Source organism: Trachemys scripta, chromosome 5 (genome assembly GCF_013100865.1).
Source record: "Trachemys scripta elegans isolate TJP31775 chromosome 5, CAS_Tse_1.0, whole genome shotgun sequence".
NCBI lineage: Eukaryota > Metazoa > Chordata > Testudines > Emydidae > Trachemys > Trachemys scripta.
This window is the reverse complement of record NC_048302.1, coordinates 107941514-107969276: the sequence shown is the minus strand read 5'-3', so window position 1 is coordinate 107969276 and position 27763 is coordinate 107941514. Positions and strand designations below refer to the sequence as shown.

Below are 27763 nucleotides of genomic sequence, written 5' to 3'. Positions count from 1 at the left end.
CGACGGACGGGGGGGGGGGTGGGGGGGTTGCAGCAACGGTAAAGAACTGCCACGGCAAAGGACCCTGCAGCACTTTAAGGTCCCTGCCCCTTTTGCCCCAACCTCGGCCGCCGACGAGTGGGGGGGGGGAGAGACAAAGGGAGCAGCTACCCCGGGGCCAGCGATTTAAAAGGGCTCGGGGCTCCGGACGCCATTACCGCAGCAGCGGCGTCCAGAACCCCGGGCCCTTTAAATCACCATGGGAACCCTGCAGGGCCGCCCAGGGGATTCGGAGGGTCTGGGGTCTTCGGTGGCAGGGGGTCCCCACCACCGAATTGCTTCCGAAGACCCGGCACTTCGGCGGCGGGTCCCGGGGTGGAAGGCACCCCCGCCACCGAACTGCCGCCGAAGACCCAGAGCGGAAGAAGCTCCGGGGGTCCGGGCCCCGCGAGAGTTTTCCGGTGCCCCCGGAACGAGTGAAGGACCCCGCTCCAGGGGCCCCGAAAACTCATGGGGGCCCGGGGTCTGGGGCAAATTGCCCCACTTGGCCCCCCACCCTCCACCCGGGCGGCCCTGGAACCCCGGGCAGCGCAGACCAGGCAGCCTGGAAGGGCTGGCTGGGAGATGCTGACCCCCTAGCCCCGCCCCTTCCGCCCAAGGCCCCGCCTCTTCTGGGGGCCAGAGCTGCCCCTGCCCCATACTGGAAAGTGTCCTGAGTTACTTTCACCCCTGTGTAGTAATAATAATGTTTTTATTAGATTACATTTGAATTTATATTCTTGCAAAGCACCGTTAACAGATAGGCCTGCAGTATTTGGGACGCTGTGAATACGTATATAATCCTAGATTATTATACATTTGTATATATAGATATCTTAAGATATTTCAGTGTGGCCCTCTTAACCTGTGGTCAGTTAACATGCGGTCATGACGGCTTGACTCCCGAGATCCGCGTGTAAATGGGCCTGTACTGTACATCACTTTTAGTTATCATGATTTCTTCTTGTTCAATGCATTGTTGCATTCAGTGGGAATATAGGATAATTTTATTACTTTCTCTACTTCTGCTTCTCTTCCTTCCTGAAATCTTTCTATATTACCTTCCCCTTTCCCTGCCTTTGTCTGTCTCATCATTCATTCCCTCTGTAGTAACTCCAGTTCATGTGGGCTTCACTCCCAACACTTTCACCATCCCACCTGCCAAAATGATCATCAGTGAAATATATAATGCTAATATTTAAACTGTCATCATTAATCTTTGCGCATAACACTCAAATGAAATGAATTGATGTGTGGGAGTTTGCTTTTCTCTGAGCCATTAATTCACACTGTAGGCTCAGGCAGACACCACTGCATCAGTTAACAACTTTATCAGATTTTGCAGCTTTTCTTCATCGGGCCTGGGAAAAAAAAGGAAAGTTGAGGGCACTGCAGACTCTTAAATCTGTCAAGTGTATCAGGTGACACTACCCTGCTAGGCACTCAGATGCCATGGTGATGGAACTCTACACACACAAAATAGATTAGGATGGATAACTGGAAGGTAAGCGAGAGCTTGTGTTTATCCCATACACTACAGGAATAAAGACAAGACACCATTCATGTAGTTTAACTAGACTGCAATTCTATTAAAGTATTTAAGAAACTATCCAGCAATAACTCATACAGTGCAGATCAACCTTCCGTCTGTCAACCATACCACCTTGGGGAGGGCTGCCCCTAGCTCAATCCCACCTTCCAAACTTTTGAGTTAGTCCGGAACCCCTCTTACCCTTAATCCTCATTCAAAAAGAGGGTATCGAGAAAGAGTGGGCTTTCTCTGTATCAAATGTTAGGTGCACCACTCCCTTCCACCACCTTCTGAAGATGCTCTCCTCTCAGCCTGATTCTAGTCTTGGTTTGTCACAGAACAGTACTTCTGTGGAAGGAGCACCTGTACTGGACACCTGCCAAACTGCAACAATACGAACATCTTAATAAACAAACCTGCCCACCAGATTGCCGGGCTGCTAGGAAGAAGGTGCAACCCACTCCCCCCCCCCCAAAAAAAAAAAAAAAAGAAAACCACCCACCTCTCCCCCAGCCCCATCTTGAAAATGACAGAAAAGTTTCTTCCCAGCTTCAAAAGATGACCGGTATCTCATCCACAGCACATCCAGAACCTGGTCCCAATGTAATTCTAGTTGGGGGAGGGGAACCATTCCTTTTGGGAGTGAAATGATGCCTTGGGAAGGGGAAAGGATTTATAAACTCTCCCTTAGTTGTGCAGCAGCCAATGGATTTCTGCCACAGCCTTCAGTCTGGCCATTGGGTTTGATATTAGTGTGCTGAGGGCTGCAGGGGGAATTAGGGTGAGAAAGAATTAAAGGTTTCTTTACCCTGCTGGCCCAGACAAAGCCTGAGGCTGCGAGGGGTGCATGATTCCCCTGGTTAAAGTACGATTTACCTTTGCCTGAGGGGAATATCAAAAACAGAGTGTTATTGAGCTCACTGTGTTGAATTGACATGCAGCTCATTCATGTGTTTAACTTACACTGTCCTGTCTGAACCATCAGTGTGTACTAGTCTGGGCAATCACAGCAGAGTCTACTGGTTAAGAACTTACTGGAGAGAGAAAATGAGACAAAGAAAAATGGTTGAGAGAAAAATGGTTGTGCAAATGACTGTACATTTGAGTAATCCAGCAAGACAACATGATAAATATGGCAAAGATAGACCTAATTCAAAGTTATCACTAAATACATGAGATATCCCACAGCACTTTAATATAATTTTGGTATAGTTAGTGCAGGGGTCGGCAACCTTTCAGAAGGGGTGTGCCGAGTCTTCATTTATTCACTCTAATTTAAGGTTTCACGTGCCAGTAATACATTTTAACATTTTTAGAAGGTCTCTTTCTATAAGTCTATAGTATATAACTAAACTATTGTTGTATGTAAAGTAAATAAGGTTTTTAAAATGTTTAAGAAGCTTCATTTAAAATTAATTTAAAATGTAGAGCCCCCCGGACCGGTGCCCAGGACCCGGGCAGCGTGAGTGCCACTGAAAATCAGCTTGCGTGCTGCCTTTGGCACGTGTGCCATAGGTTGCCTACCCCTGAGTTAGTGCAATGACCATTTTTCCACTGAATGTGTTCCACAAGGTTAGACAGTTTGGGACATTAGGATTCAGAACCGGCCCAAGCCATAAAATCCAGATCTGAATTTCTGAAAATCCAGATCTCAAATCTGTATGTTCTGATCCAGGTTTTTGTTTTGAGTGCATTCCTAATTGAGCCTCATTAATTTAGAATGTGTTCATCAGTTTTCTCTCTAGCTGAAGATTTCCTTTTTATTGTTTAGAAGTACCATGAGTTCTTTAACTCCCGTCTAAATAGTCACCAGAAATGGACAGAATGAGTTACTGTTCTTATTTTAATGGACAGAGCATGCTACCCAGTGCTCCCAGCGTCTCTTAGCCCAAGGAGTACAATATCTAAATTCTGATTCTCCTCATGGCGATGTGGCTCTCTAGCCATATTATTTCATATCGCTAGCAGGCACTAAATTCCCTGACTAATTTGTCTGCTCTTTTCTTCAAAACTTAGACTGAATCACAGATGTGTGCATCTGAAGTACAAGAAATATACACAAGAGAAAATGTTTTACTAATCAATAGTGGTGGTGCTTGTTACTAATTTATTTTGCATTTTCAGTTAAGTGGTGGTGACATTCAAATATTCTTGGCATAATGATATAGTAATATCTTCAGGATGGGAACTTTTGTGTTTACATTGTGTCTATCATATTGTTAGTACGATCAGTAACAACAATAATCATTGTTAATGGAAATCTAAAAATAATTAATTAGGCTGAACCCCATTAATGATTTACATACATTATAGTGAAACTTCTACAATAAACCTAATTTGTTAGGCAACTTTCATCTTAAAAGACCATCCCAAAGTAGCCCTAAACATTAATGAGTACAACTCTACTGCACCTTTATTAGGAGATCATTTCCTTTTTAGCAACTAATTTTTCCTGTCCCTTGAGTGATAAGTGATTTTTAAGATATGCAGTAAAATCTATTCATAAATCTTCAGCTTGCTGTTTAGCTGAATATTTTAGGCCTGCACTTGAAGGAAAAATATCCTGTGACGGGTTGGATCACAGAAACCCCTTGGGAGCTGCCACCCGATGTGAAAAGACTACCCCTGCTTCTGTTTTCCCTGCCAGCTCAGGACTTCAGCACCCTGTCTTGCTGAGCCAGACACTCCTGTTTGGCTCCAGACACAGATCCAGGGTCTGAATCTCCTGTCCCAAAGCTGCAAGTTTACCTGAAAACAGCTCACAGTAGTGTGCTTGTCTTTAGCACTCAGATGCCCAACTCCCAATGGGGTCTAAACCCAGATAAATCCATTTTACCCTGCATAAAGCTTATGCAGGGCAAACTCATAAATTGTTCGCCCTCTATAACACTGATAGAGAGATATGCACAGTTGTTTGCTCCCCCAGGTATTAATACATACTCTGAGTGAATTACTAAATAGAAAGTGATTTTATTAACTACAGACAGTAGGATTTAAGTGGTTCAAAGTAGTAACAGACAGAACAAAGTAAGTCACCAAGCAAAATAAAATAAAATGCACAAATCTATGCCTAATCAAACTGAATACAGATAATCTCACCCTCAGAGATGCTTCAGTAAGTTTTTCTCAGACTGGACACCTTCCAGGCCTGGGCACAATTCTTTCCCCCTTGTTGCAGCTCAGGTGGTAGCTAGGGGATTCTTCATGATGGCTCCTCCCCCTCTCTCTTCTCTTCCCCCCTTTATATATCTTTTGCATAAGGCGGGAACTCTTTGTCTCTCTGGGTTTCCACCCCCCCCTCACTGGAAAAGCACCAGGTTAAAGATGGATTCCAGTTCAGGTGACATGATCACATGTCACTGCAAAACTTCATTACTCACTTGCCAGCACACACACATACAGGAAGACTCACAGGTAAATACAGCCATCTGCAGACAATGGGAGTCATCAAGATTCCAAACCATCATTAATGGTCCACACTTTACACAATTACAATAGGCCCTCAGAGTTACATTTTATATTTCTAGTTTTAGATACAAAAGTGGTACATTTATGCAAATCAGATGATCACACTCAGTAGATTATAAGCTTTGTAATGATACCTTACAAGAGACCTTTTGCATGAGGCATATCCCAGTTACTTACATTCACTTATTACCGTATTTTCTCTAAAACTATCTCAGTTACATTATATTGACTTATTATCAAGTTTTTATAAAACCATATAGACTGCACAACGTCACAATCCCCTCTACTCTAACATATGTTGTTGTAATGAGCTTTGGGATAACTTTTGAGATTCACAATGTTTCAGGAAGTTACAAAACAGTGTTTCACCAGATGATACAGGGTTACAGAATATAGAATGAAACTAGACAGCATACCAGACAACCTTTCAATCAATTCCTTAAAGTGCTTGCAGTTTCCATTTCAAAGCAGGTGAAACAATATTAAATATTGAAGACAAGTTGGCTGCTTCCAACTCTTGCTACAAGAGCTGTTGTTTCAGGCAACAGTAATAATGGATATTTCAAATACCAATGGACTTGTCTCTTGGCAAGTCTAGTGTGTTGTCTCACACTTTTAGTGTGTAAGAACTATATCAAAAAACACCCCCAAATAGTTCTTTCATTTCTTTTGGCAAATTGTATGCTAGATGTAGGCTGGAAATTTATCTGGCAATATTTCTTTAATCACCTGTAATCTGATTTTAAATTCTCTCTCATCTGATGGTACTGCAAAAATTAGGCACTAAAGCCACCTATGTGAAGTTGATTTGAAGTGGAAAGATCTGAAAGATTCTGCAGAACTTCCTGATTGATCATCATAAAGAACTCATACTTTGGGGCCTTATCTGAAATAATGGATAATACATTTTTAAAATGCGTTTGCCTTTCTTCCCAACCTGCAGCTCAAAGAGTAAATAAATAAAATATTAAGAACATCAATCAATTAATAAAAGATTGCAAAACCATCTCAACTTAAAATGTGAGTATGTAGGAAAAAATCACAGGTGAAGAAAGGGAAAAAAATACACATACAAATAATCATTTTGTTTCCATAATAAAATGCATGTTCTTGTCATTTTGGGGTCTAAACCATCTGACCACCTACATAGATACATAGATTTGAATGTTTTTGATTCCTGTAGCTTCGCCTCTGAAATAAATGTGGGGTACGAGCAGTTAGGATTGGCAAAATCCTATCCCACCATCTGCTGCTGACCAGGGTAGCCTAAACAGCATTCCTAGCACTCTCACGGAATGGCCTCTCACTTGGCACTTTTGCAAGTCGACTGGGCAAGACCCCTCTCATTCTACACAATTTTAGTGATTGGGGAGACAAATACATTTGCAAATCTGATGCGGTTTTAAGTAGGTTATGTGGAGTTTGTGGCAGCTCTGGTGCAAGCACACTAGTCTTTTGTGATACACATTTTCAGATTATTTCAGGGTGGTTTTTTTTTCAATTTTAGCATTGTTTGGCTATTAATTTCAAACAATTAATTTGAATTGAGTAACCTTCAGAAGGAATGCAAACTAAAACCTATATTTGTATGTGATACCCCCCAAAATAAATAAAAATATTGCTTTGTCTCACAGAGAATAAACCCTCAACAGTGTTGTTATTAAAGTAGTAATATACAAAGAGAGGGATGTGACTGTAGAATACATTGGTTGAAATAAATTGTATTCTTTGAAACATTTAGCAAAAGCGTTATGTCCATATTGCTAAAAGTCAGCTTGCATACTAGGAGAGAAGGTTATAAGTCAACAGTCCCCTCACACTTTACAGCTGTGCTGTTATCTCACCAATCATTAGGGGAACTGCACTTTGATTACAAATGCATGACAACCTGAAGTCAATAATTGTCATTCAACTTCTTCTATCAACTTGACCAATGTGACTTTTTCTATGGGGGATAAAGAATAAATCTTTATTTTATTTTATTTAATTCTTAAGAGTTTCAAGTAGTCCTTTCAAAAACTCTTTTCCTAGAAGAGGATTGCATTGAAGCCAAAGTTTGAAGTAGTATTGTAATTCCCTTCCAAATTGTGGGTGGTCTCTTTCTCTGACAGCCTATTAATAGAACAATTACAAGTTGTAACTTTTTTTTCTTACAGTCCTAAAGCAACAGAGTTATATATTAATGTAGTAGAAGAGGAGACTACTCAGAAGAAAAGACTATTTGTCTTTTCAAAAAATAATTGCTAAGACCCAAGTAATATACATGTGTGGTCCTGTTTACGCTTCTGTTTTATTTTTACAATTAGCATTTGTCATGCTAAGATACTGTATTGCAATGAAGTAAGAGTGGTGAGTCTGCTTAGGTAATTCTTTTTATATTAAAACAAAATATATTTTCTCCGTGTATAATTTTATGCAAAGCCTTTGTAACAAATTGATTTAAGTGCACTTTTGGAGACATTTCAGGATGGAATTGATTCTGTGGCCTATAGATTGGCTTTCATGGCAAGACTGAGATGGGAGGTTTTGCTTCATTCCAGAATCTAAATGTGAACCTATAAAAATGCAAAAGAATTGGTACTACTCTGATATCATTTTCATCTTGCATGGATTGTAAATTCATCAAGACTTAGTTCTGTAAACAGATATGGTTTGTGTTATTTCTTATCAGAATCCAGGAACCAAACTGTTCCTGGAGTGACAATAGAAATATAAATTGTTGATATTAATTAATGTAATTTTAGTATTTGTGGCACAACATTAAATGCCAGTATTGGAGGAGCTGCTAAACTGTGGTGGCAAACAGGCTATAATATTATTAATCAAAGCCTTATTCCCATTTTTATATGTTTTATACAATCTATTGCCTTGGCCTCCAAGAGAGAGCAATACAAAGATCTACTGTTTACAATAATGCAATACTACTTACAAATGGGTACTACATTAGTTGTGTTCAAAGTATAGACTTACAAATAGATATAAGAATCTGAATGGTTTAAACATGAAAGACTGAGGGGAATTTAGAGTAGTGAAAGAGAGTATAATTAAAAATGAAATGAGATGAAAATGAATAGGGAAGTTGAAGCTGAATTTCAGGGGGAAGAAACCCCTTTCTGACTGAGATTTATTGAATCTTGGAGTTCTCCAAATTAAAGTGGTGGAAGCGCTATTATTTGCAATATTTATAACTCAACTGGACAGAACATTATATTTGTGGCAGGAGCAATCCTGAATTAGCAGAGGAACGGTTAAAATGACTGAATGACTTTTCCTTTTGCAACATTTGATTCTCTGGCAAATCTGTGGCAGAGCCACTGTAGGGCATAGTGAATAAAGCACAGAACAGGGAATTGGGGGATCTGTGATCTACCCTAAACCTTCCTTCTCATTTGTTCTGTAATCTTTAGCAAGTTACTGAAACATTGTGCCTCGGTTTCCCTTCTCTGAACAAGGGATAATAGCTACCTCTTATGGGGGCGTTGTGAGATTTTAATCCTCAGATGGTAAGCACTTTAGAAGTGCAAGATGGTGTTATGAACAGTACTGTTGATTTACAGAATAATTCTATGGTGTTAACACGAATACGCATAATTTGTTGTTTTATCTTTGGCAAATGAGAGAGATGCTCATGCCATGTGGAATATCAACAAAACATTGTTGAAAGCAATGTACTCCTTCCCTATCTCCATTATTGAGAAGAACATTTTTATTGGATATTTTCTGAAAACCAAAAAATAATACTATTGCCGCCGATAAGCAATATATTTTATAGAGAAAAGTAGAATCACATTTCTTAGAACTACACTTATCTTATCAGTTGTCTGCAGAATGACTTGATAAACATTTATTTTCCTTTGTGTTTGCCTTAGCTGATCTGTACATGCCAAATAGCGAGGCCTGGAAATAATAAGGAATCAGAAGTTGTTTGACTGTAAGAATGATATCATAAATAGATTATGCTGCACTGAGAGCTGTGATACATTGACCATCTAGTATCAGAGGGGTAGCCGTGTTAGTCTGAATCTGTAAAAAGCAACAGAGGGTCCTGGGGTGGCACCTTTAAGACTAACAGACCATCTAGTGGTTCTCATCCTGTGGTGTGCAGACCGCTGAGGGTTGCAGACTATGTCTAAGATTTCCAAAGGAGTCTGCACCTCCATTCAAAATTTTTTACGGGTCCTCAAATGAAAAAAGGTTGAGAATCACTGATCTAGAGTCCAGCTTATCAGTGTTGAACAACTAACTGGATAAGCCTAATTTAATAGGCTTTGATAGGAAAGGTACTTTTATGTACTATATATTGTAATATGTTTGCTGCATGACAGGCCTAGAGAACAGGGTTACAGATTATATATAAACATTTGTTTATTAAGGATGTGTTACAATGTGATATACCTTGTACCTCGATGGAAATTTAAACTCCAAATATGCTTTAATAGATTCACTTCAGTCTTCACCTGAGCTGTTAATTTTAGAGAAAATGTTCTATCCTGCTTACTCTCCTTGCATTTATACAGCAGTATAATGCTTTAATAGCTTCTCTATGCTTAGTAATTGTTCTTGTTTCTTTGTATCGCACTATACAGTCTTGAAAACAATTATCTTTTTTTTTTAAGTTACTCTAATGCAATAAAATGTAATGTCACTAAGGAATGCCTGTATAGCAATAAAAAGGCTTTCAGACCAGATTCCTTCCTACATTGGAACAGTTAGGAAAGATAGTTTTCTTGTTTTACATGGCAGTGAATAAAGAGACTAAAGCAATAGGACCCAGTCTGAATTAAAGTCCTCACAGGACAGAAAACCCAGTATGGAATAGAGGACATTTATTTTATTTCTCTTTCTTTCTCTCTCAAATGTAGAAAAATAGCATCTATCCAGCACCATTAGACTCTCTGCCATAAATTACTTTAACAAATCAAATCAGAGTCAGAAGAACACAAAACTCCCCTGCGATTTCACTCTCCCCCACAGATCTGTTTCCCCTCAAAAGCCCAATTTTGAGCTCTCACAGAGGCACCTTGCAGTATTCCCAGAAGGTCAACAAATCAGAACTGATTTGGATCAGAGAGGAAAAGCTTGTTCCAAAGCCGAGGGCCTATCAATCTGTCCTGCAGTGGCTCAAAGACATGGGTACCAACTTCAGGGCAGACTGACACGAAGCAGGGCACAAACCCCATATTAGTTGTGAGTTCTGTACTTAGATTTCACCAACAACTATCAAGTGTAAACACCTCAAGCCTATAACAACCTTAACATGGAGTAACAGACAGTCCCCTTGGGTACTTCAATCTATCTTGCCACCCAAGTGTGCCTACCTTTGTGATAGATTGTCCCTTACACCAAAGATCACAGCAATATTCAGGTTACTCCCAAAGGACCAGTCAGTCATCCCAGGTCAGTTACACCTTAGATCTCACACCATAGACCCCACTAGTACCCAATCCTATAATAAACTATCTAAAGATTTATTAACTGGGAATAGGAAATGAGTTATTTACAGGTTAAAGCATGTAAATACACACACACACACACACACACACGAATGAGTTCTAGTCTTAATTTTCAAGAAGTAATTGAAGCTTCTGTTATAAGCAAGATCTACATGTCCTTTAGGGCTAACCCAGGCCAAGCACTGGGGATCCTTTGCTTATGTTTAGTAATCTTTGCCCCTCACAATCCAAGCATTTTATTCCTTCCCCGCTTTGCATCGAGTTGCCAGTTCAACTGTTGGGAGGAATTCAGTAGTGCATTTCCTCTTCATGGGAGCTGGGAACAATCAACAAAGGCTTTTGCCCTGTGATATTCTACAATAGTTTGTCTGGTATTGATGGGCCTCTTGTTGGGCAAAAGATAACACCTCCTATTGGAAACTAGTATGTCACACTTGTTAATGCTTCTTTCCTGTCTGGTGATTTACAGTTACTGAGCAAACACTTACCTTTTACCTTATAGCATGGGATACAGATATAAATGAGATTAATGCAGGCAGCAATTTACAAGCATTCCATAATGTCTAAACACTAAGTGCATTTTTATAACCCTAATACCTATTTTAACAATACTAAAACACAAGTGAGCTAGACAGGTTCCAGCTCTGTATTTGTCAGTGTTCAGATGAGTCCTAGGTGGAACCTTGTCTTCCAGTATCAAAGGGCCCTTTATGGAGAAAAATCTATTGCCAGTCCAATCTTTTAAATTGAAGCAGATCCAGTTTAAACACCACCTCCATTGATTCCAACTATTGCAGGATGGCACAAGGAGGGAGGTGGTCCCCTGAAGTAAGAAAATCTGAGGCTATATAGGACTTTATGAGTAAACACCTTACATTCAATCCAGAAACCAATAGGCAGTGCAGATTATGGAGCACAGGTTTCATGTGCTGTCACGGGGCAGATTCGTTTAATAAGTAGACTTCTGCATTCTCCATCAGTGTAAATTCTGGATTGATTTAAGGTTCAGTTCCATGTTTGTTTGTAGACTACACTGCAATAATCCACTCTAGCAGTGAGAAATAAATGGATCATGGTAGCAATCGTTATCTGACCATCAATGATTGGATCAGTTAAGTATAAATATTCAGAAATACACAATTTTTTTAGTTTGGGAATGAATAAATAATGCTTATTATATATCAAAACTACTAATTAAGCATATGTCATTTATAAAAAGCAAGTGTTATTTGTTCTGCTATATCACATTGTGGTTCTTTCACCAGTACTCTTTTACAAGTGTAAATCCCAGAGCCACATTTACATAGTGAATTTTTTTTGTTAAATAAGTTAAGGGAAATCCCCATTCTACTAATTTTTGACTGCTTTATTATTTTGTTTTGGGGGGGGTTAGGTGGGAGGGTTGTTCGTATGTGTTGCTGGCAGTAACTATAAATCAGTATGGTGTTGTAAAATGTAAGAACTGGGTGGTTTTTAGTTTTACCGGTCACTGGTAAATGCAGCTGAATTGGCCCCGTCAGCATTTAGAATATGGTTTTGCACCAAACTAAAGTATACAAAGGATTGTGGAATTCAATAAGTTTTGATAAGAGATTGTGTCTTGGATGCTTGTCTAATGAACTATATGTATTTCACATTATTCATCTATAGTAGTTTTGTCTGTTTATAGAGAGAGAAGAAACTATACATTAAATCTTTTGATATATTGTTTATTTTCTAAGGAAGAATTTGATACGTTTCAGATAAGGCTATTTCGTGGTTAGTTGAACTCAGAGTAGAGCATCTTGATCCAGTGGGCCTATTTCTTCACTACCTTGCACTAATTATTTACATCAGTACAATATGGGTGTAAAATACTGCAATTCAAATATGGTAGAGTTTTACATCCAGTTAACACAGATGGACAGGACTACACAATATGCAAGGAAATAGAGAATAAGGTCTTAAATGTATTTGATTTAGGAGCACCACCTCTAGGAAATGTGACAAAGGAAAATAGGCAGCCAATGGGAGCTGGATATTGGACCATATGTGAGAGGAAGTAGGTCTGTTCATAAATATGGTAACTGCACTTCAGAATGGTATACTGATAAACACCCATCCCCTGTCCTCCTTCCCTCATAAATCCCTCCTACAAATACTGCAACTCATGCTTCTGTTCCACTTCAGCTTTTGTAAGTTGTGTGATCATTATTTTACATTTATGAAAATCAGAAATATTATTTCATACTTCATCCCTGTATAATCTCATTATATAGACTGTATGTGGCTCAATATAATATATTTCATGAAGAATATATAGGTTTAATTTTTTGCTTTCCAGCAGGAGGTAAAATAGATCTATGGTATAAAGCATATATGTCTTTCTGTTTTTAAATAATTATGAAAGGACCCAAGGGCACAGGATAGGCATTTTTTTGAGCTGATTTGTAAAACTGAATAAATAATGTCTTGGTTTCAGTGCTTCCTATCTGACTCAGTAGTTCTTCTTTTCCCTTTAAAATAAGGGCACATTACTCATTTCCCATTACTCAGTACTTCACAAAGTAGAAGATGGCAGTACAGATTTATGATATCACTGGTCAGACTGTAAGCCATGGAGGAAAATAAAATTACCACTAATTAAATTTACAAGTACGTTTGCCATCTACAAAAGATCTATTGCATCAAATTGAACAATAGTTTTCCCACACACAAAAATGGATCAAACCTTAACAGTGCATGATATAGATATTATACATTGCTATTTCAATTTATAAAATTAAAATAATAGCATTGCTTTGTAAGGTTAATGGGATACTCAACTGGAAACTATACATGGTGGGTAATAAAATAGCCGCAATGCAGTACTGGCTTAATTTGCTAAGAGCTGATGCAGTATATCAGATTCATTTATATTCGGTTGTACGGTGACTTTATCCTTAGAATCATTAGGAAAACAATAACACATACAAATATCTTCAATTTTTTATATGAGAACAGATGAGCATATTATACAGGTCTGAAATACAAGTGTTAGCAAGATTTTGCTGTGAAACTGCTTCCCACCACACCAACCTGCAAACCCAATAATTCTTATAAATAAAAACCTAGCAGTCCAGCTCCATTTTCCCCATTTAATAGTAGATTTGTTTGTTTTTTAAATGAGGTCTTATTGGTACGTCTACAAATATACTACACCTCATTTACTAGTATGCTCTGAAATATCAACATAAAAACAAATAAATTAGCCATTCAGTTTCTCCGTCTAAAAGCCTTAGTTTGAACATTTGGTAGAATATGTTTTGTTGTTTCATATTAGCTCAAAGATATTTTTATTCAGGTTCAGCACATTTAGAGCCTGATTTTGAGACGAGCTTCAATCTGACCTTCTTTGTGGATGCAAAAAAATTGAGGTCAGATTCTCAAAGGGTCTATGCAGCAGGGCAGAAATTCAGGAGAAGTCCCAAGTTAAGCAAACAAAAAAATTCAGAGGTTTCTGGTGTGTGTGTATTTATAGTTAGGAGGTTTTGTTTGTTGATTTTGGGAGCGGGGGGTGGTACAATCAAAATAACACAAACCAGCAAAGTTTCTGGCCGTATTCCCTTCACGCAGCTGAACCATATTTAAACTTGAAACAAACAAACTATTATAAATGGACCTGCTCATGTGTCTCCAGAATATAATTGTTGAGGGCTTCACTGTTGCTACACTGACCCTTGGAATATAGATGAAACAGCTGTTTGCTAATATCTTAGCAGGAGTACATCAAACGCAGTATTATTGGAGAAGCTGTGCAAGCCAGTGCGTGTGATAGATTAAACCCACAAAGTTGCACATACTTGAATACCTATTATAAAGGGGCAAAGCCTTCTTATGGAACTCAGAAATTGCCCTAATAATTTGGATTATATCCCCTCTCTACAAATTGCCAAACAGAACTGTGAAAAAATTAGCTGGAAGAGGCTCCTGGGGCAAATAGAATTTGCTACACATCATCTGAGCTTATCATAGGGTTTGAATATAGTTTCATTGCACCCTGTGGCAAAGAGTTTATTGCAATTTCCTGTCTTATTTTCATTCCAATTGTATAAAATTATTTCAGTTAATTTCTCCACTTGTATCATTCATTCATCCTTGAATTGTTAGTGTAGCTATGAAATAGCACTGTCTTTTGTGTAAACTATAGGGCTGTAATAATGCTGCAGAATAATTTGTTTCAGTGGGAGTGTCCCTTTATTGTAAAATGCCCAGATTCATATCCTCATATCTGGAAAAGGTAAATGTCCCCTCTCTCTGTTAAGTTCTGGTTTATACTTTTGAACCTACGATGTCCACTTGTTTTACTAGTTTATAGTATTATTGTACCCTTATGGAATCCTGTGACGGGGGATGCTCGCCACTGGCGCCACCTACTTGTCAGGTGGGGATGTGACAGGCTGTCTTCCTCCTGGGTACCCCTCTTTCGTACTATTCCTCTGCCCTGTGGTGGTCAGTCCTTGCAGTGATTCTGCCCTCCGGCCAGGTCACGTATTCAAGTCTGTCCTGTTCAGGGTATGTATAACAATTGGGGGAGTCTTCAGGATTAACCAGGAGTCCTCAGGGCTCCTCCCCCAGGTCATATCCCAGACCCTTTGTCTTCAGCGTCTTGTCCCCGCATCTAGGTTCCCTGCATCAGGGTAAGCCACTGTAGCATTCTCTCTCTTTAGGTGTTGATAGGGGAGCCTGGCCCACCCTCTCCACTGGGATCCAGTGCAGAGCCCAGAGGTAGGCAGCTAAATCCTGCACCCTCAGGTGCTATGTGGCAGCCTCTCTGGATCACTTCCTACCAGTCCCCTCTCTTCCCACAAGGTAAAGTAAAGAATAAAAACATAAAGATAAAATCTCTGATCTTCAGAGAGTCATAGGTGCCTGCTTTGTAGGTTTGGCCAGGCCTGCGACAGCAAGACCACTTCTGACACTCAGGAGCTCAGTGTGGAGGTCAGCTCACTTCTACTGTCTATCTGCCTGCCAGTGAGCCACTCTGTTCCCCTTTTTAAGCAGCTCTTTAACCCCTTCCTTTCCAGTGTGGGATTTGTACACCCTTCACAAGCCCCTTTCATTTTAAAGGATCCCAAAGGGCTTCACAAACTATTTAAAGTACATACAGAATAACTAAACTGCTGCCTCCTTTGTAACAAGAACTACATGCTGTACAACAGTACAGGAATGGAAAATATTGGTCAAGGACACAGAGCACCCCTGTTTTTTTTGTAATCAACAGTATACCCCAAACATCACTGATTGCAACCTACTGTTTAGTAAACAATCACAGCAACAATAGTAAAGACCAGTATGAAGTGGAGAGGTCTACATTAAAAAGTCAACCAAAGTTACCCCAATTAATTCCTATTCTGCCATAAGTAAGGGCTTGTCCGCTGTACTCCTGTAGCTCTTTAGTAGAGATGTTCCTATGCTGATGGGAGAGCTTCTTCCATCAGTATAGTTAATTCACCTCCCCAAGAGGTGGTATCTGGGTCGAAGAGCAATGTCTAGACAGGGTTAGGTCAGTATAACTATGTTGCTCAGGCTGTGGATTTTTCTCCTGCCTGAGCAACATAGTTATACCGATATAGATCTGTAGTGTACACCTGGCCTGAAGGTCTGAACAATTACTTCTTGTGCTGCTACGTGGTAAGTGTTAAGTACATGCTAGCTTTTAAATGGCAACCAGTGTGTAATGTAAACCCACACAAGAGAAGCAGTAAAGTCCCATTGGCCCCACCCAGAATTCCTTCTGATTGCTGGATTAAGGAACCCACTTTGCATACAAATACAGAATAAAAGGACAAGCCTTGCCCCAAAGAGCTTGCAGTATCGATGCAACAGTGGGTGTAACATACAGTGAAAAGCAGTAGAGAACGAATTAAAAGGGAATAATAATAAGATTTCTTTATACATGCTAATTATTATCAAAGCTAGATAGTTTCGAGTAAGGGGTTTTGTTTTGTTAACTATAAGATATGTGTAACACACAAATGAAATAAATACTGCAAGTCCCTGCCAACCATCTAGCTGTTTTTATTTGGCAAAATACTGTAGGCATCACAGCAGAAATTCCTCTGGAAGAGGGATTTGAAGTAGCACAGGGTGGTGACACTATCAGTTAGTTAGGAAGGACATTCCGTACATAAAGGATGGCATAGAAGAAAGCACAAAGATGCCTGTGGGAGAAGTTGACCAATAGGTGATGGACACTGGCTTTCTTTATTCAGAATGTAGATGCTACTTACAAAAGCAAACAAAAATGGTTGTAGCATAACTATTGTGCAGTCTGCCTTCTGTAGCCCCTGGTTACCATCCATAGACTGTATTGAAAGTCCTAGAAAGAAATGATAGGATGATTATTTGGTTAATTTAGTGTGATGTATAGCAGTTTAATAGACATAAATATATTCTAATTCAAAACTTTTAGCTTATAATTTGCATTTATTTTTCAGTTCTGAATAAGATTAGTTAAAGCTAGCCTATTGAAAAGTTCTTGTCTGTTTTTCTGTACATTGAGCCTGACTTTCCTCCAACTATTTTCGGTATACATCAGGAGTACCTCCATTTAAGTCAACTGATTTACAGCAGTGTGTAAAACTCAGGAACAGTATTTGGAGGAATTAAAAATTAATCACTTGTGTTAAGCCTTTTGTAGTTATTTTTTGTTAGGTTATCCCAATGATGAGAAAAGTTGTTTAGTGTGAGAAGAAGTAAACTTGAAACATTACATAAATACTGAAAACTTTCCCAGTATCTTCGCTTGTTGCTTTGTTGAAAATAAAATAATTTTCTGACAGTAGATTTGAAACTTCATTCTACAAAAAGAGCCCAAAAACATGGAAGTATTGTTACTGATATAATTCTAAGAACATTCACATCATCTAATTGACATTTTATGAACCTCTTGAAAATGTGTTCTACCAACCTAACTATTCTTATCACATAAAAGGATGGCATTAGCAAGAGCCCAGATCAGCTGGCTTGGCAGCCTTTGCAACCCAGCACCTTAAACTTCAAATTTAGCATATTCAGCAGGGTACTTTAGGGTACACAGCCTCAGGACATGAAATTTGATATCTTTGATGTGTGGGCCCAGTGGAAAAAAATTCTGTGTTCTCAATTCTCCCTCTCACAGAAAAGCAGAATTGCTGAGTGTATTGCTGGTGGAGTGATCTGCATGACCAGACATTTGTAGGTCCCTGTACATGTGCGGAGACTCCCATCTCAGTTAACAAGAGACAGATTTTGGCTGTTAATAGTTTGTCTGAATTTTTATTTCAAAATTTTAACACACATCTTCAACTTTAATTCATGTGTATATTTTAATTGTATGTAAAACTAAAAGAAGAAAGTGTAATACCCAGAATCAGCAACCGATGTCTATATGTGTATGTGGCCATGGCTTCTTGCAATCACATGCAGATAGATTATATCCGATCACTTTAGAAAGATAAGAATTGTTATTGCTAACTTCCCTTCTTATATGTTGGAGCAGTGAAAGATTTTATTCATATAAAATTTGTCACTTAAAGATAAATGTAAATATAGATATGCACTGTTTATGATTGTAATATAATTTCTTAGAGAAGGCTGTTACATCAAGTTACCATAACTACTGCTGCAGATTACTATTTCATTCATTGCCATTGAATTTATCATCAGACCAATGCAGTCATATTCCAATTTCAAAATTACATAAGTGCCTTGAAAATTAAATCACAGCTCACAGATTTTTCACACACTCTTAGTAATAGTTAGCAGGGCCTACTTTTAGATATGCTTTGGTAATAGATGCACCAAGGACAGCAGATTTAAATTGATAATGAATTGGATAAGGTCTTGCTACATATACATATAGGATTGTTTTTCAAAGCAAGTTATATGAATACAAACTTTGTAGTAGTTTAAAATCTGGAGATGGACAAACCTTACAGAGTGTGAGGTTTTGTGAATTCCTCATGCTGTTTTTGGGGTTCACAAAACTAGTTTGAGTTCCTCAACTCTGTTTTCTACTGATGGGAAGCCTGAGCATCCGGTTTTCTAGAATTCATTTCAGCAGGACGTTGTTGATGCAGAGTTTTGCAAGATCCAAAAGGGGTTGGCTATTTAAATAGATAACGTATACAGTAAATGCTAACAAAATTTTTGAAGGGATATTAAACCTCATTCTTCAGGGTTTATTCTCCAATTATTACAGATCAGGACAAGATGTGAGGGCATCTGCCTACTGTCTACTACACCTTCTTCTGAAGCATCTGATACTGGCCACTATCTGGACAGTATACAGGTCTAGATAGAGCGCGGGTCTGATCCAATGTGGCAACTCCTGTGTTCAGCAGGTTGTTTCCCTCTCTGTCCCTGCTCTTCTCATTTTCAATCTTCTCTCAGTAGAATGTAACATAATAATTTTGAATCAAACTTTTGAACTCAGTGTTTAAGTGCATTCAAAATTAAGCAAAATCAGTTTGACCACATCTGTTAAAAATGATATTATTTTGTCACAGATTACATGGAATATATATTATTTTCTAAGGGAACTTTTTATTGTTATGCAGCTCAAGTAATATGAGAAATGTGATTTCTTCTTTGTATTTAATTACAAGTCAGTTACTATAATAAAATGTATTTCATAAAGAGGGTAGGCTGAATTATAGTGATTGGGATTCATTTTGAAATCTTTTTCTTACATGGTATTCCTTTACAAAAGTTCTTCCATACAGATAAAATATGTACAACAACGTTTAAGTTCCCTTTCATCTTTTTTTTTTTTTTTTTTTTTTTTTTTTTGTAGTGATCTCAGTGAAAATCAAATTCAAGCAATTCCAAGGAAGGCTTTCCGTGGGGCCGTAGATATTAAAAATTTGTAAGTAGTTTCCTATTGACCTTTATATTTTGATGGTTATATTTTACTTGCACATTGTCTTTGTTTTATCAGATGTTTTTCTTTTTAAACACTTTTTGTAGCAACTGTTGAGAGAGTCTGTTCCTGAAAGTCAAGAGCTTTATTGTTGTTTTAGCAAAAGTATTTAATACATTTTGAACATCCTAGAATTCCTTTCACCAAATCCAAATGGTTAAAAAGGAATTAAAGATGTCAAAACAGTATATTTCTTTGCTTATGGTAATCTGAGTTTAATATCTGGTCTTCAGGCCTCTTTCAGTGTTTTACTGGAAATTCAAAATATGAGCTCTCTTTTCTGACTATAACTATTTCTTGTTAAAAATTCATTCTGCTTAGGGTCTAGAGGGCTGCCTTTTGTTTAATCTTGTAAAAGAGAGAGATTGAGATAATTTTATTCACCAATCCACTAGAATACATACCTACTTTTTATGTGATTACTTCTCTCACACAGTTTTTCTTTCATGGTAAAGCAAGTCCTTTGTACAGGATTGGTGACATCTTTCTTGAGATGTGGTAGCACTCATGTGCAATTTTTCATGGCTCCTAAATGTGGAATTTTGTCGGGTCCAAGACAACAAATTGGTGACTTCTCTACTTACCATTCACCAGTTGTAAGTGAATAAATTGCCTTTCATTCTAGTACAGCCAGCAATAGTAAAACAGGACTTTTCAAAGCCCTCGCGTGGATTCCCTTCGGGATACAATTTTCTTCATTTGTTCTTCTGCCTGTAACAAACCGTTTCTGAGAAGAAATGTTGTTCAAATTAAATGTGGGAGGAGGGAAGCTAAAGAGCAAAGCAAATAATGGTGGAACACTGCATAGCTTGTAATGAGACAGCCTGAGACCTGGAAGGGAAACACGTTTGTATGCTAATCTAAAACTTTCTGCATCTGGTATCAGGCCAGCAAATTAAGTGGGCCTGTTGGATTAAACTCTTCTTGCCTAATTTCATGTCTAGAGCTTCAGCTTCAGAAAAGGGTTCAGGAACGTTCTTTGAGTCTATTTACAGAGATTCAAATAGCTCTGCCTCCCTGACCCTAATAGTCATCCCACTCCAGGGTCTGCACAATCTTTTTTGTGCACCATCCTCCTTATCTCACTTTGGCAGTCTCTGTAGACCCTTTTTCTTTAAGAGCATCAAGCTCCTGTAGCCTCTATAATGACCTATCATCTCCTATGTTCTTCAGTGTGCTTAGGTGTGTAGGAGAGCATCGTCTAGCGAGAATACTAGCATTTATAGGTAAGGGAGGCAAATGAATTTTGTAAACTGATTTCCATACTCCTCAAGCTTCTTTCTTACTAGAAAGTTTAAAACAGAGAATTGAACCTATTGATTATGATTCTTGACTCGTGTTTTTATATTTAAAAATATTCATGTTGAAGTTTCACTCTGCAGTAAAATCTGAGATTAAATCTGAGGCAAGCCCCACCCCCTTATAGAAATGTTGCTCAAGGTGTGTTGGTTTTGTTTTGAGTTTTAATTTTTGGCATTTTGGGGCTCCCAAATTGAAGCCATTATTACTGGTATTTCAAGTCTAAGAAAAAATTTGCTACCACTAGAAGGCAAAATTTTTCTGAATGATCCTTTGCATAAGAAAATTGATATGGCTCTAAAAAGGACTTCGAATAGTAATGAGTCTGAGAGCATCAATGGGAACTTTCTAATGTGGGGGTGAGATTTAAGAATGCCAGAAATATCCCAGTCCATTGTAAATTAGACTCCAGTTTCCTGCATGACACATCACAGAATTACCTCTAGGGTTTAACATATATTCTAGTGTGGTAGCCTGCAGAGCAGTTTGCCTAAAGTTCTGGAATTCAAATCCCTTATAATCATTTTGTACACACCAATAGTGATGTTTAAAGCCTTTCCTCTTTTGGGGATAATCCATGCAAAGCTATCAGCAAGGTCCTAACAATACCAAAAAATCCAAATCCTATTTGTGGCACCAAAATGTTGAATTTCAGAATGGATACCATAGATTGTCTCCTTTTCTTGTGGTCCAAAGGAGAATATTTTCTCAGATCTTTGTCACTAGTAGAACAAAAGGAAATATCAAAAAGTTTTCCACAGAAATACCTACACATAATCTGACTAGTCAATGTCAGTATCTCTTTGCCATCTCATAGTGGAATGTATATCATTGGGTTGGGTGGTCTGTGTGTAACTTGTAATGACAGACGAGTGCTAGCATTTATTAAATTAAATCTTGTATCCAGAAAATGGATGTCCTCCAAACCTCTCTGCAGACTTGAAAAAGAGAGGCACAATTTAAAACCACAATCTCCTATCCATAGAAGCAATATCTGTCAAGATCAGATAGATAGCAAACACTGTATTCTGTTTGATTATCCAAGAGAAGTCAGGAAACAATTGACGAATTGTGGGTTTAGAAAGATTGAACTAATTTGCAAACAAAAGCCATTACAAAATAGAGTGGTTAAAATCTATTTTCTATCCATCAATTCAGGTGATGAATATTCAACCACCAAAGTATTTCCATCGCCTCATTGAGTATTTATTATCACCAATATTTAAGGTTTGTTCTAATCTCAGCATTTCCAATGTAGTACTATGATCTTTGGTCTGCCCATGACCTTAAGAATCTTCATTGAAACTATAATTTCGATGAAGATTCTTAAGGTCATAGTAGCAGAGATAAGGAATAGAGTAAAAGTAGGAATAAAATATTGGGACAATTTGCTAATTCAAACTCCATTGTGTCCAGAATTTGTTGTTATCCCTACAGTTGATGTTCATCAGGAGTCAAGAGACAGCACAGTCTGGCAATGCATTTCAGTGCAGTAAAATAATGACCTTCCAATCTGCCACAAGAGTGAGCAAAATAAAACAAAAGTTTGGTCAGCTCAGCTAGATGGGATTACTTCCACAAAGAAGCCTGCTGTCTTTCTTGGGTCTTTCTGGTTTCTTGCCTCAGAGTTAGCTCCTATGCAGAGTACACTCCAGAGCCCTCTTGCTGCTTCTACAAAGAAAGAGTTCAGTTTCCATAGAACTTGAACAAAATCATCCTTACCAGGGCAATCTCAAGCTTTCTTTAATATTATGCATAAGATATCCCCATTTTCAGAGGACTTGAGAGCCAGAATTGCTAGTGTATTCTGACAGATGTCAAACTCTTGGGATAGCTAGTTCACCTACCTCACCAACTCATACATTAAATCTGACTAGGTCAGAGATATGTGTTCACATAAACACCTTAGAAAAAAGACCAGAATAGGACGCTCAGAACAGGTTTTGTTGGGCTCTGAAACATATGAAGTTCTCAGGGACAATTCAGCAGTGCTATAGAGATTATTAAAATGTCAGCATTTACGAACATTTTCCACAATTATGATTGACCTCTCCTGTCCTAAGTAGAGGGGGAAATGGTAGTCATCTTGGATAACACCGGATGGTAACTCTCCAAGCCTGAATTTTCCTCTTCAGGAGCACTCCCTTCACCCATGTGAAGACCACCCTTGTCAATATTGTTGCTCTTAGCTACAATCATTGATGTTATGCTTCAGTTTAGGTGATCCATGCTGTCAAACCACCATATCTGGATCCAACTGTTGGAAACAGAGAAAGTTTGGTTTCTGTTTTGAGAATGATCAGTGTATTTTGACCTCTGAATCTTCCCTCTTTACCATACTTATTTTTTTCAGAAGGGATTACAAAAGTTCTTAACACTGTTAATTCATCTTGTGCCCTTGTGATTGAGATAAGATCCGGGATTATCTAGATTCTTATATGGCAATCATCACTGTAGTATCTGAGCACCTCACATATATTAATGGGATTTTCCTCACTAAGTTGATGAAGTAGAAAAGTATTATCCCCATTTTACAAAGGGGGGAACTGAGGTATAAAATGATTAAGTGCCTGTGTACCCAAAATGTCACATGAATTCTGTGGCAGAGGTGAAAATTGAACTTAGACCTTCTGAGTCCCAGGTCAGTGCCTTCACTGCATACTCCTGGGGGAATTCTGTGCCAAAAAATTAACACTTCTGCACCACAATATTTTAAAATTCTGCAAAATTCTGCATATTTTAATTGTCAAAATAACACAATATACTCCAGCTGATTTCAATTATTTTGGTAATTAATTAATGTACAATACAATGGATGGAGAATGGGAGTGGGGAGTACTGGAGAAAATCCCCAAACCCCCTTGCCTAATAGTAATGTAGCTAGTAATGATCCTTTATTTTGAGTGATTAGTCAACAAATATATGCAGCTATGTGCTCAGTGTTGCATCATAGGTAACTGAAGAGTAAGTGGGGAATTAAACTCACAATTTATATTGGCTACTGACCATCTCTAGAAAGAAGCAAATTTTGATAAGAAATGTTTTCAGTCAAAAAATTTAGACCAGTTCTAATCACTAAAGCACCATAAGCACTTATAAAGCCATATTGTCCTTTATACCACTCTGGCAATGTAAAGGAACCTTAAAACTTTTACACTTGTTTGTGAATTCCCCCAGGAGCATAAAAGACAATGGGAACAATTAATTAAACAGGCAGGCTGCTACATTCTGTTCTGCCTCAGGGGACAGAACCTACCTACCCCTAAGAAACACCTCGAAACCCTGCCCCTCCATGCTGAGCGTGCTGCAATATCAAGCAAGAGGGATGGAGTGTGTGTGTCTCTCTCTCTCATGCACGACTGCCCCCTCCCGCCCCTCAGCCACGATTGATCCGACCTGCCTGTGCTGCTAGGGAGGGACATATGACCGCTCTTGTGGCTTCCCTTTGCTTCCCCGTCAGAAGTCATTTTTCTGAAGGCAAACAAAGAAATCTGCAGGGGACATGAATTCTGCACATGTGCAGTGACACAGAATTCCCCCAGGAGTAACTGCAAAGCCATCTCTCTTAATCTTCTGTGACCCGACTCCCTGTTAGTGCAGTTCGTAAAGGCAGCCACCTTAATTCACCCTCATGTCTGCAGTATTGCTCCATCTAAGGGGACACATTCTCATTTCCAGCTATCTCAGAACTTCCTTTTTCAGCCCCTTGCTGCTATTTCCTCTGTTTCCTGCCTTTTTCTGAAACTCTTCTTACCTAGTTATTCTTCAGGACAAGGTGACGTTGAGTAATGGAGTCTAGTGATATATGAAAGTGGGTCCAAGTCCATTAAAAACAGTGGATAAAGGTAGTAAAACAAAGTTGGCAAAGGTTGTTCTGCCTGTCCGTGGAGTATTACAGACTTGGACACCTGTGTTTCTAGTGACACCCTTTAGCTGGCACATCCATACTGGTTAGTTGTTTCAAGAAATAAGGAAGTCCTGAACTTTTTCATCCCTGCTGCATATAAAATAGCCCCCCCTCCAGCTTTTCCCCCATATAGTCTAGTATTTTATAATTAAGTGTTGGCTTTATTGATCCCATGTGGTCTGAAATGGCATGTGAAGAGTGCTGAAATACAGAGTCTGTGTGCCAGTGTTTCTGCACAGGAGTATCACCGCCATGTGGAATAATCTCAATGTACTATATGTGTATTGATCTAAGCTCATATGCCACATTTTTCTTAATAACATCATCATAGTTTACGTATGCCATAGCTTGATTTAAAGTGTTCAGGAACAATATTCTTTGGACGCCTTATGTGAAGACAATTGAATTTTAGAAGGAGGAGACAACTAACGGGTGATCAAAATAAATCTGTTTACTGATTAGTTACTACCGCTACCTGTGCAAATGAAGAAGGAACTGAAACTCATTCATTCTAAATTAGCATATTGAGAGGATGAATAAATAATTAGCAGGTTAAACATCTGCATTTCTTAAAGGGTGAATGCTTTTGGTTAAGATTATTAGTCTGCATCATATTGTTTTAGCTTCTAAGCACAGACTTCAGCAAGTTTCAGATATTAGCACTTCATTTGGGGTTTTCTTAGAGCAGTGGCTCTCAACCTTTCCAGAGTACTGTACCCCTTGCAGGAGTCTGATTTATCTTGCGTACCCCCAAGTTTCACCTCAGTTAAAAATGACTTGCTTACAAAATCAGACATAAAAATACAGAAGTGTCACAGCACACTATTAATGAAAAGTTGCTTACTTTCTCATTTTTAGCATATAATTATGAAATAAATCAATTGGAATATAAATATTGTACTTCCGTTTCAGTGTATCGTATATAGCAGCATAAACAAATCACTGTCTGTATGAAATTTTAGTTTGTACTGACTTCGCTAGTGCTTTTTATGTAGCCTGTTGTAAAACTAGGCAAATATCTAGAAGAGTTGAGGTACCCCCTGGTAGACCTCTGTGTACCCCCAGGTGTACACGTACCTCTGGTTGAGACCACTCTTTTAGAGGATGAGAAGGAAAGACCAAAATTGTTCATTTAAAGTAAATTATAGGGTGGATACTTGGATGTATGGTATGTTAGCAACAAGAAGGTAGTCAAGGAAAGTGTGGGCCCCTTACTGGATGGGGGAGGCAACCTAGTGACAGAGGATGTAGAAAAAGCTAATGTACTCAATGCTTTTCTTGCCTCTGTCTTCACGAACCAGGTCATCTCACAGATTACTGCACTAGGCAGCACAGTATGGGGAGGAGGTGACCAGCCCTCTGTGGAGAAAGAAGTGATTCAGGACTATTTAGAAAAGCTGGATGAGCACAAGTCCATGGGCCGGATGCGCTGCATCCGAGGGTGCTAAAGGAGTTGGTGGATGTGATTGCAGAGCCATTGGCCATTATCTATGAAAATTCATGGCAATTGGGGAAGGTCCCGGATGATGGAAAAAGGCTAATGTAGTGCCTATCTTTTAAAAAAGGGAAGAAGGAAGATCTGGGGAACTACAGGCCAGTCAGCCTCACTTCTATCCCTGGATAAATCATGGTGCAGGTCCTCAAGGAATCAATTTTGAAGCACTTAGAGGAGAGGAAAGTGATCAGGAACAGTCAGCATGGATTCACCAAGGGAAAGTCACACCTGACTAACCTAATTGCCTGCTATGTTGAGATAATCTGCTCTGTGGGTGAGGGGAAAGCAGTGGATGTGTTATTCCTGGACCTTAGCAAAACTTTTGATTCGGTCTCCCACAGTATTCTTGCCAACAAGTTAAAGAAGTATGGGCCGGATGAATGGACTATAAGGTGGATAGAGAGATGGCTAGATCATCAGGCTCAAAGTGTAGTGATCAATGGCTCCATGTCTAGTTGGCAGCCGGTATCAAGCGGAGTGGCCCAAGGGTCGGACCTGGGGCCGGTTTTGTTCAATATCTTCATTAATGATCTGGAGGATGGCATGGATTGCACCCTCAGCAAGTTTGCAGACGACACTAAACTGGGAGGAGTGGTAGATACGCTGGAGGGTAGGGATAGGATACAGAGGGACCCAGACAAATTAGAGGATTGGGCAAAAGAAATCTGATGAGGTTCAACAAGGACAAGTGCAGAGTCCTGCACTTAGGACGGAAGAATCCCATGCACTGCTACAGACTAGGGACCGAATGGCTAGGCAGCAGTTCTGCAGAATAGGACCTCGGAGTTACAGTGAATAAGAAGCTGGATATGAGTCAACATTTTGCCCTTGTTGCCAAGCAGGCTAACGGCATTGCCAGCAGATGGAGGGATGTGATCGTTCTCCTCTATTCTGCATTGGTGAGGCCTCATCTGGAATACTGTGTCCAGTTTTGGGCCCCACACTACAAAAGGATGTGGATAAACTGAGGCTTAACTCACAAATACTTCCTGTACCTGTACATAGCAGCATGCCATAAACATGTTACAAAAAATTATTAAAGAAAATCACCCAAACATCTACTATTGAATAGTACTGTTGACCTTCTGAGATTGAAAACTTTGCTAATTGGAGTTACCTTTTATGTCCAGGTAAGGGGTGAAGGATACTAATGATGAGCATTACAAGTACTGGACTTTTCTCAGATGATGATATAGTATTCCATTCCATTCCAACTGCAAATGTATGGGCTATACGTCTGCACAAATGTTGACCCAGATGTGTTCCCTGCCTGGGACATACACCAGTATTATGAAGATGGTAGCTGTTACTATAGGTAGTGCCAACATCCCCTTCAACACAAAAATCTAGCACAAAAAACAAAAGGGAAAAAATCTATTTCCATAAGATTGTTTGGAGTACATGTATTTCCAGTAACATGTAGAAATTTTTTTTGACATGTGCTGGTATATCTATCAATCTATTCTCACCTTACAATTTCTTCAGTCAATGAGAACTATGTGTGTGGAATGAAGGGAAAATGGGTAAAATTTTCAAAAACCTCCTAAGTGATTCCTAATGCTTATCTACACATGCAGTTATTTCCCAATAGCTATTCCAGAATAACTGTGTGGAAACTCTTATTCTGGAATAAGAATACTCTTTTCCAAATTAGCTTAATCTACTTTGG

At 38.9% G+C, this 27763-nt stretch overlaps 1 protein-coding gene across 7 annotated transcripts in view; it reads left to right on the top strand.

Annotated features, from left to right (window-relative positions):
- The window catches only part of SLIT2 (slit guidance ligand 2), a 419653-nt gene that overhangs the window by 227064 nt on the left and 164826 nt on the right, over positions 1 to 27763 (top strand). For all 7 annotated transcript variants that reach the window (XM_034771222.1, XM_034771220.1, XM_034771221.1 and 4 more), the window contains exon 5: positions 19268 to 19339. In XM_034771222.1, coding sequence (XP_034627113.1) covers positions 19268 to 19339 — 72 coding nt within the window. The remainder of the gene's footprint in view (positions 1 to 19267; positions 19340 to 27763) is intronic.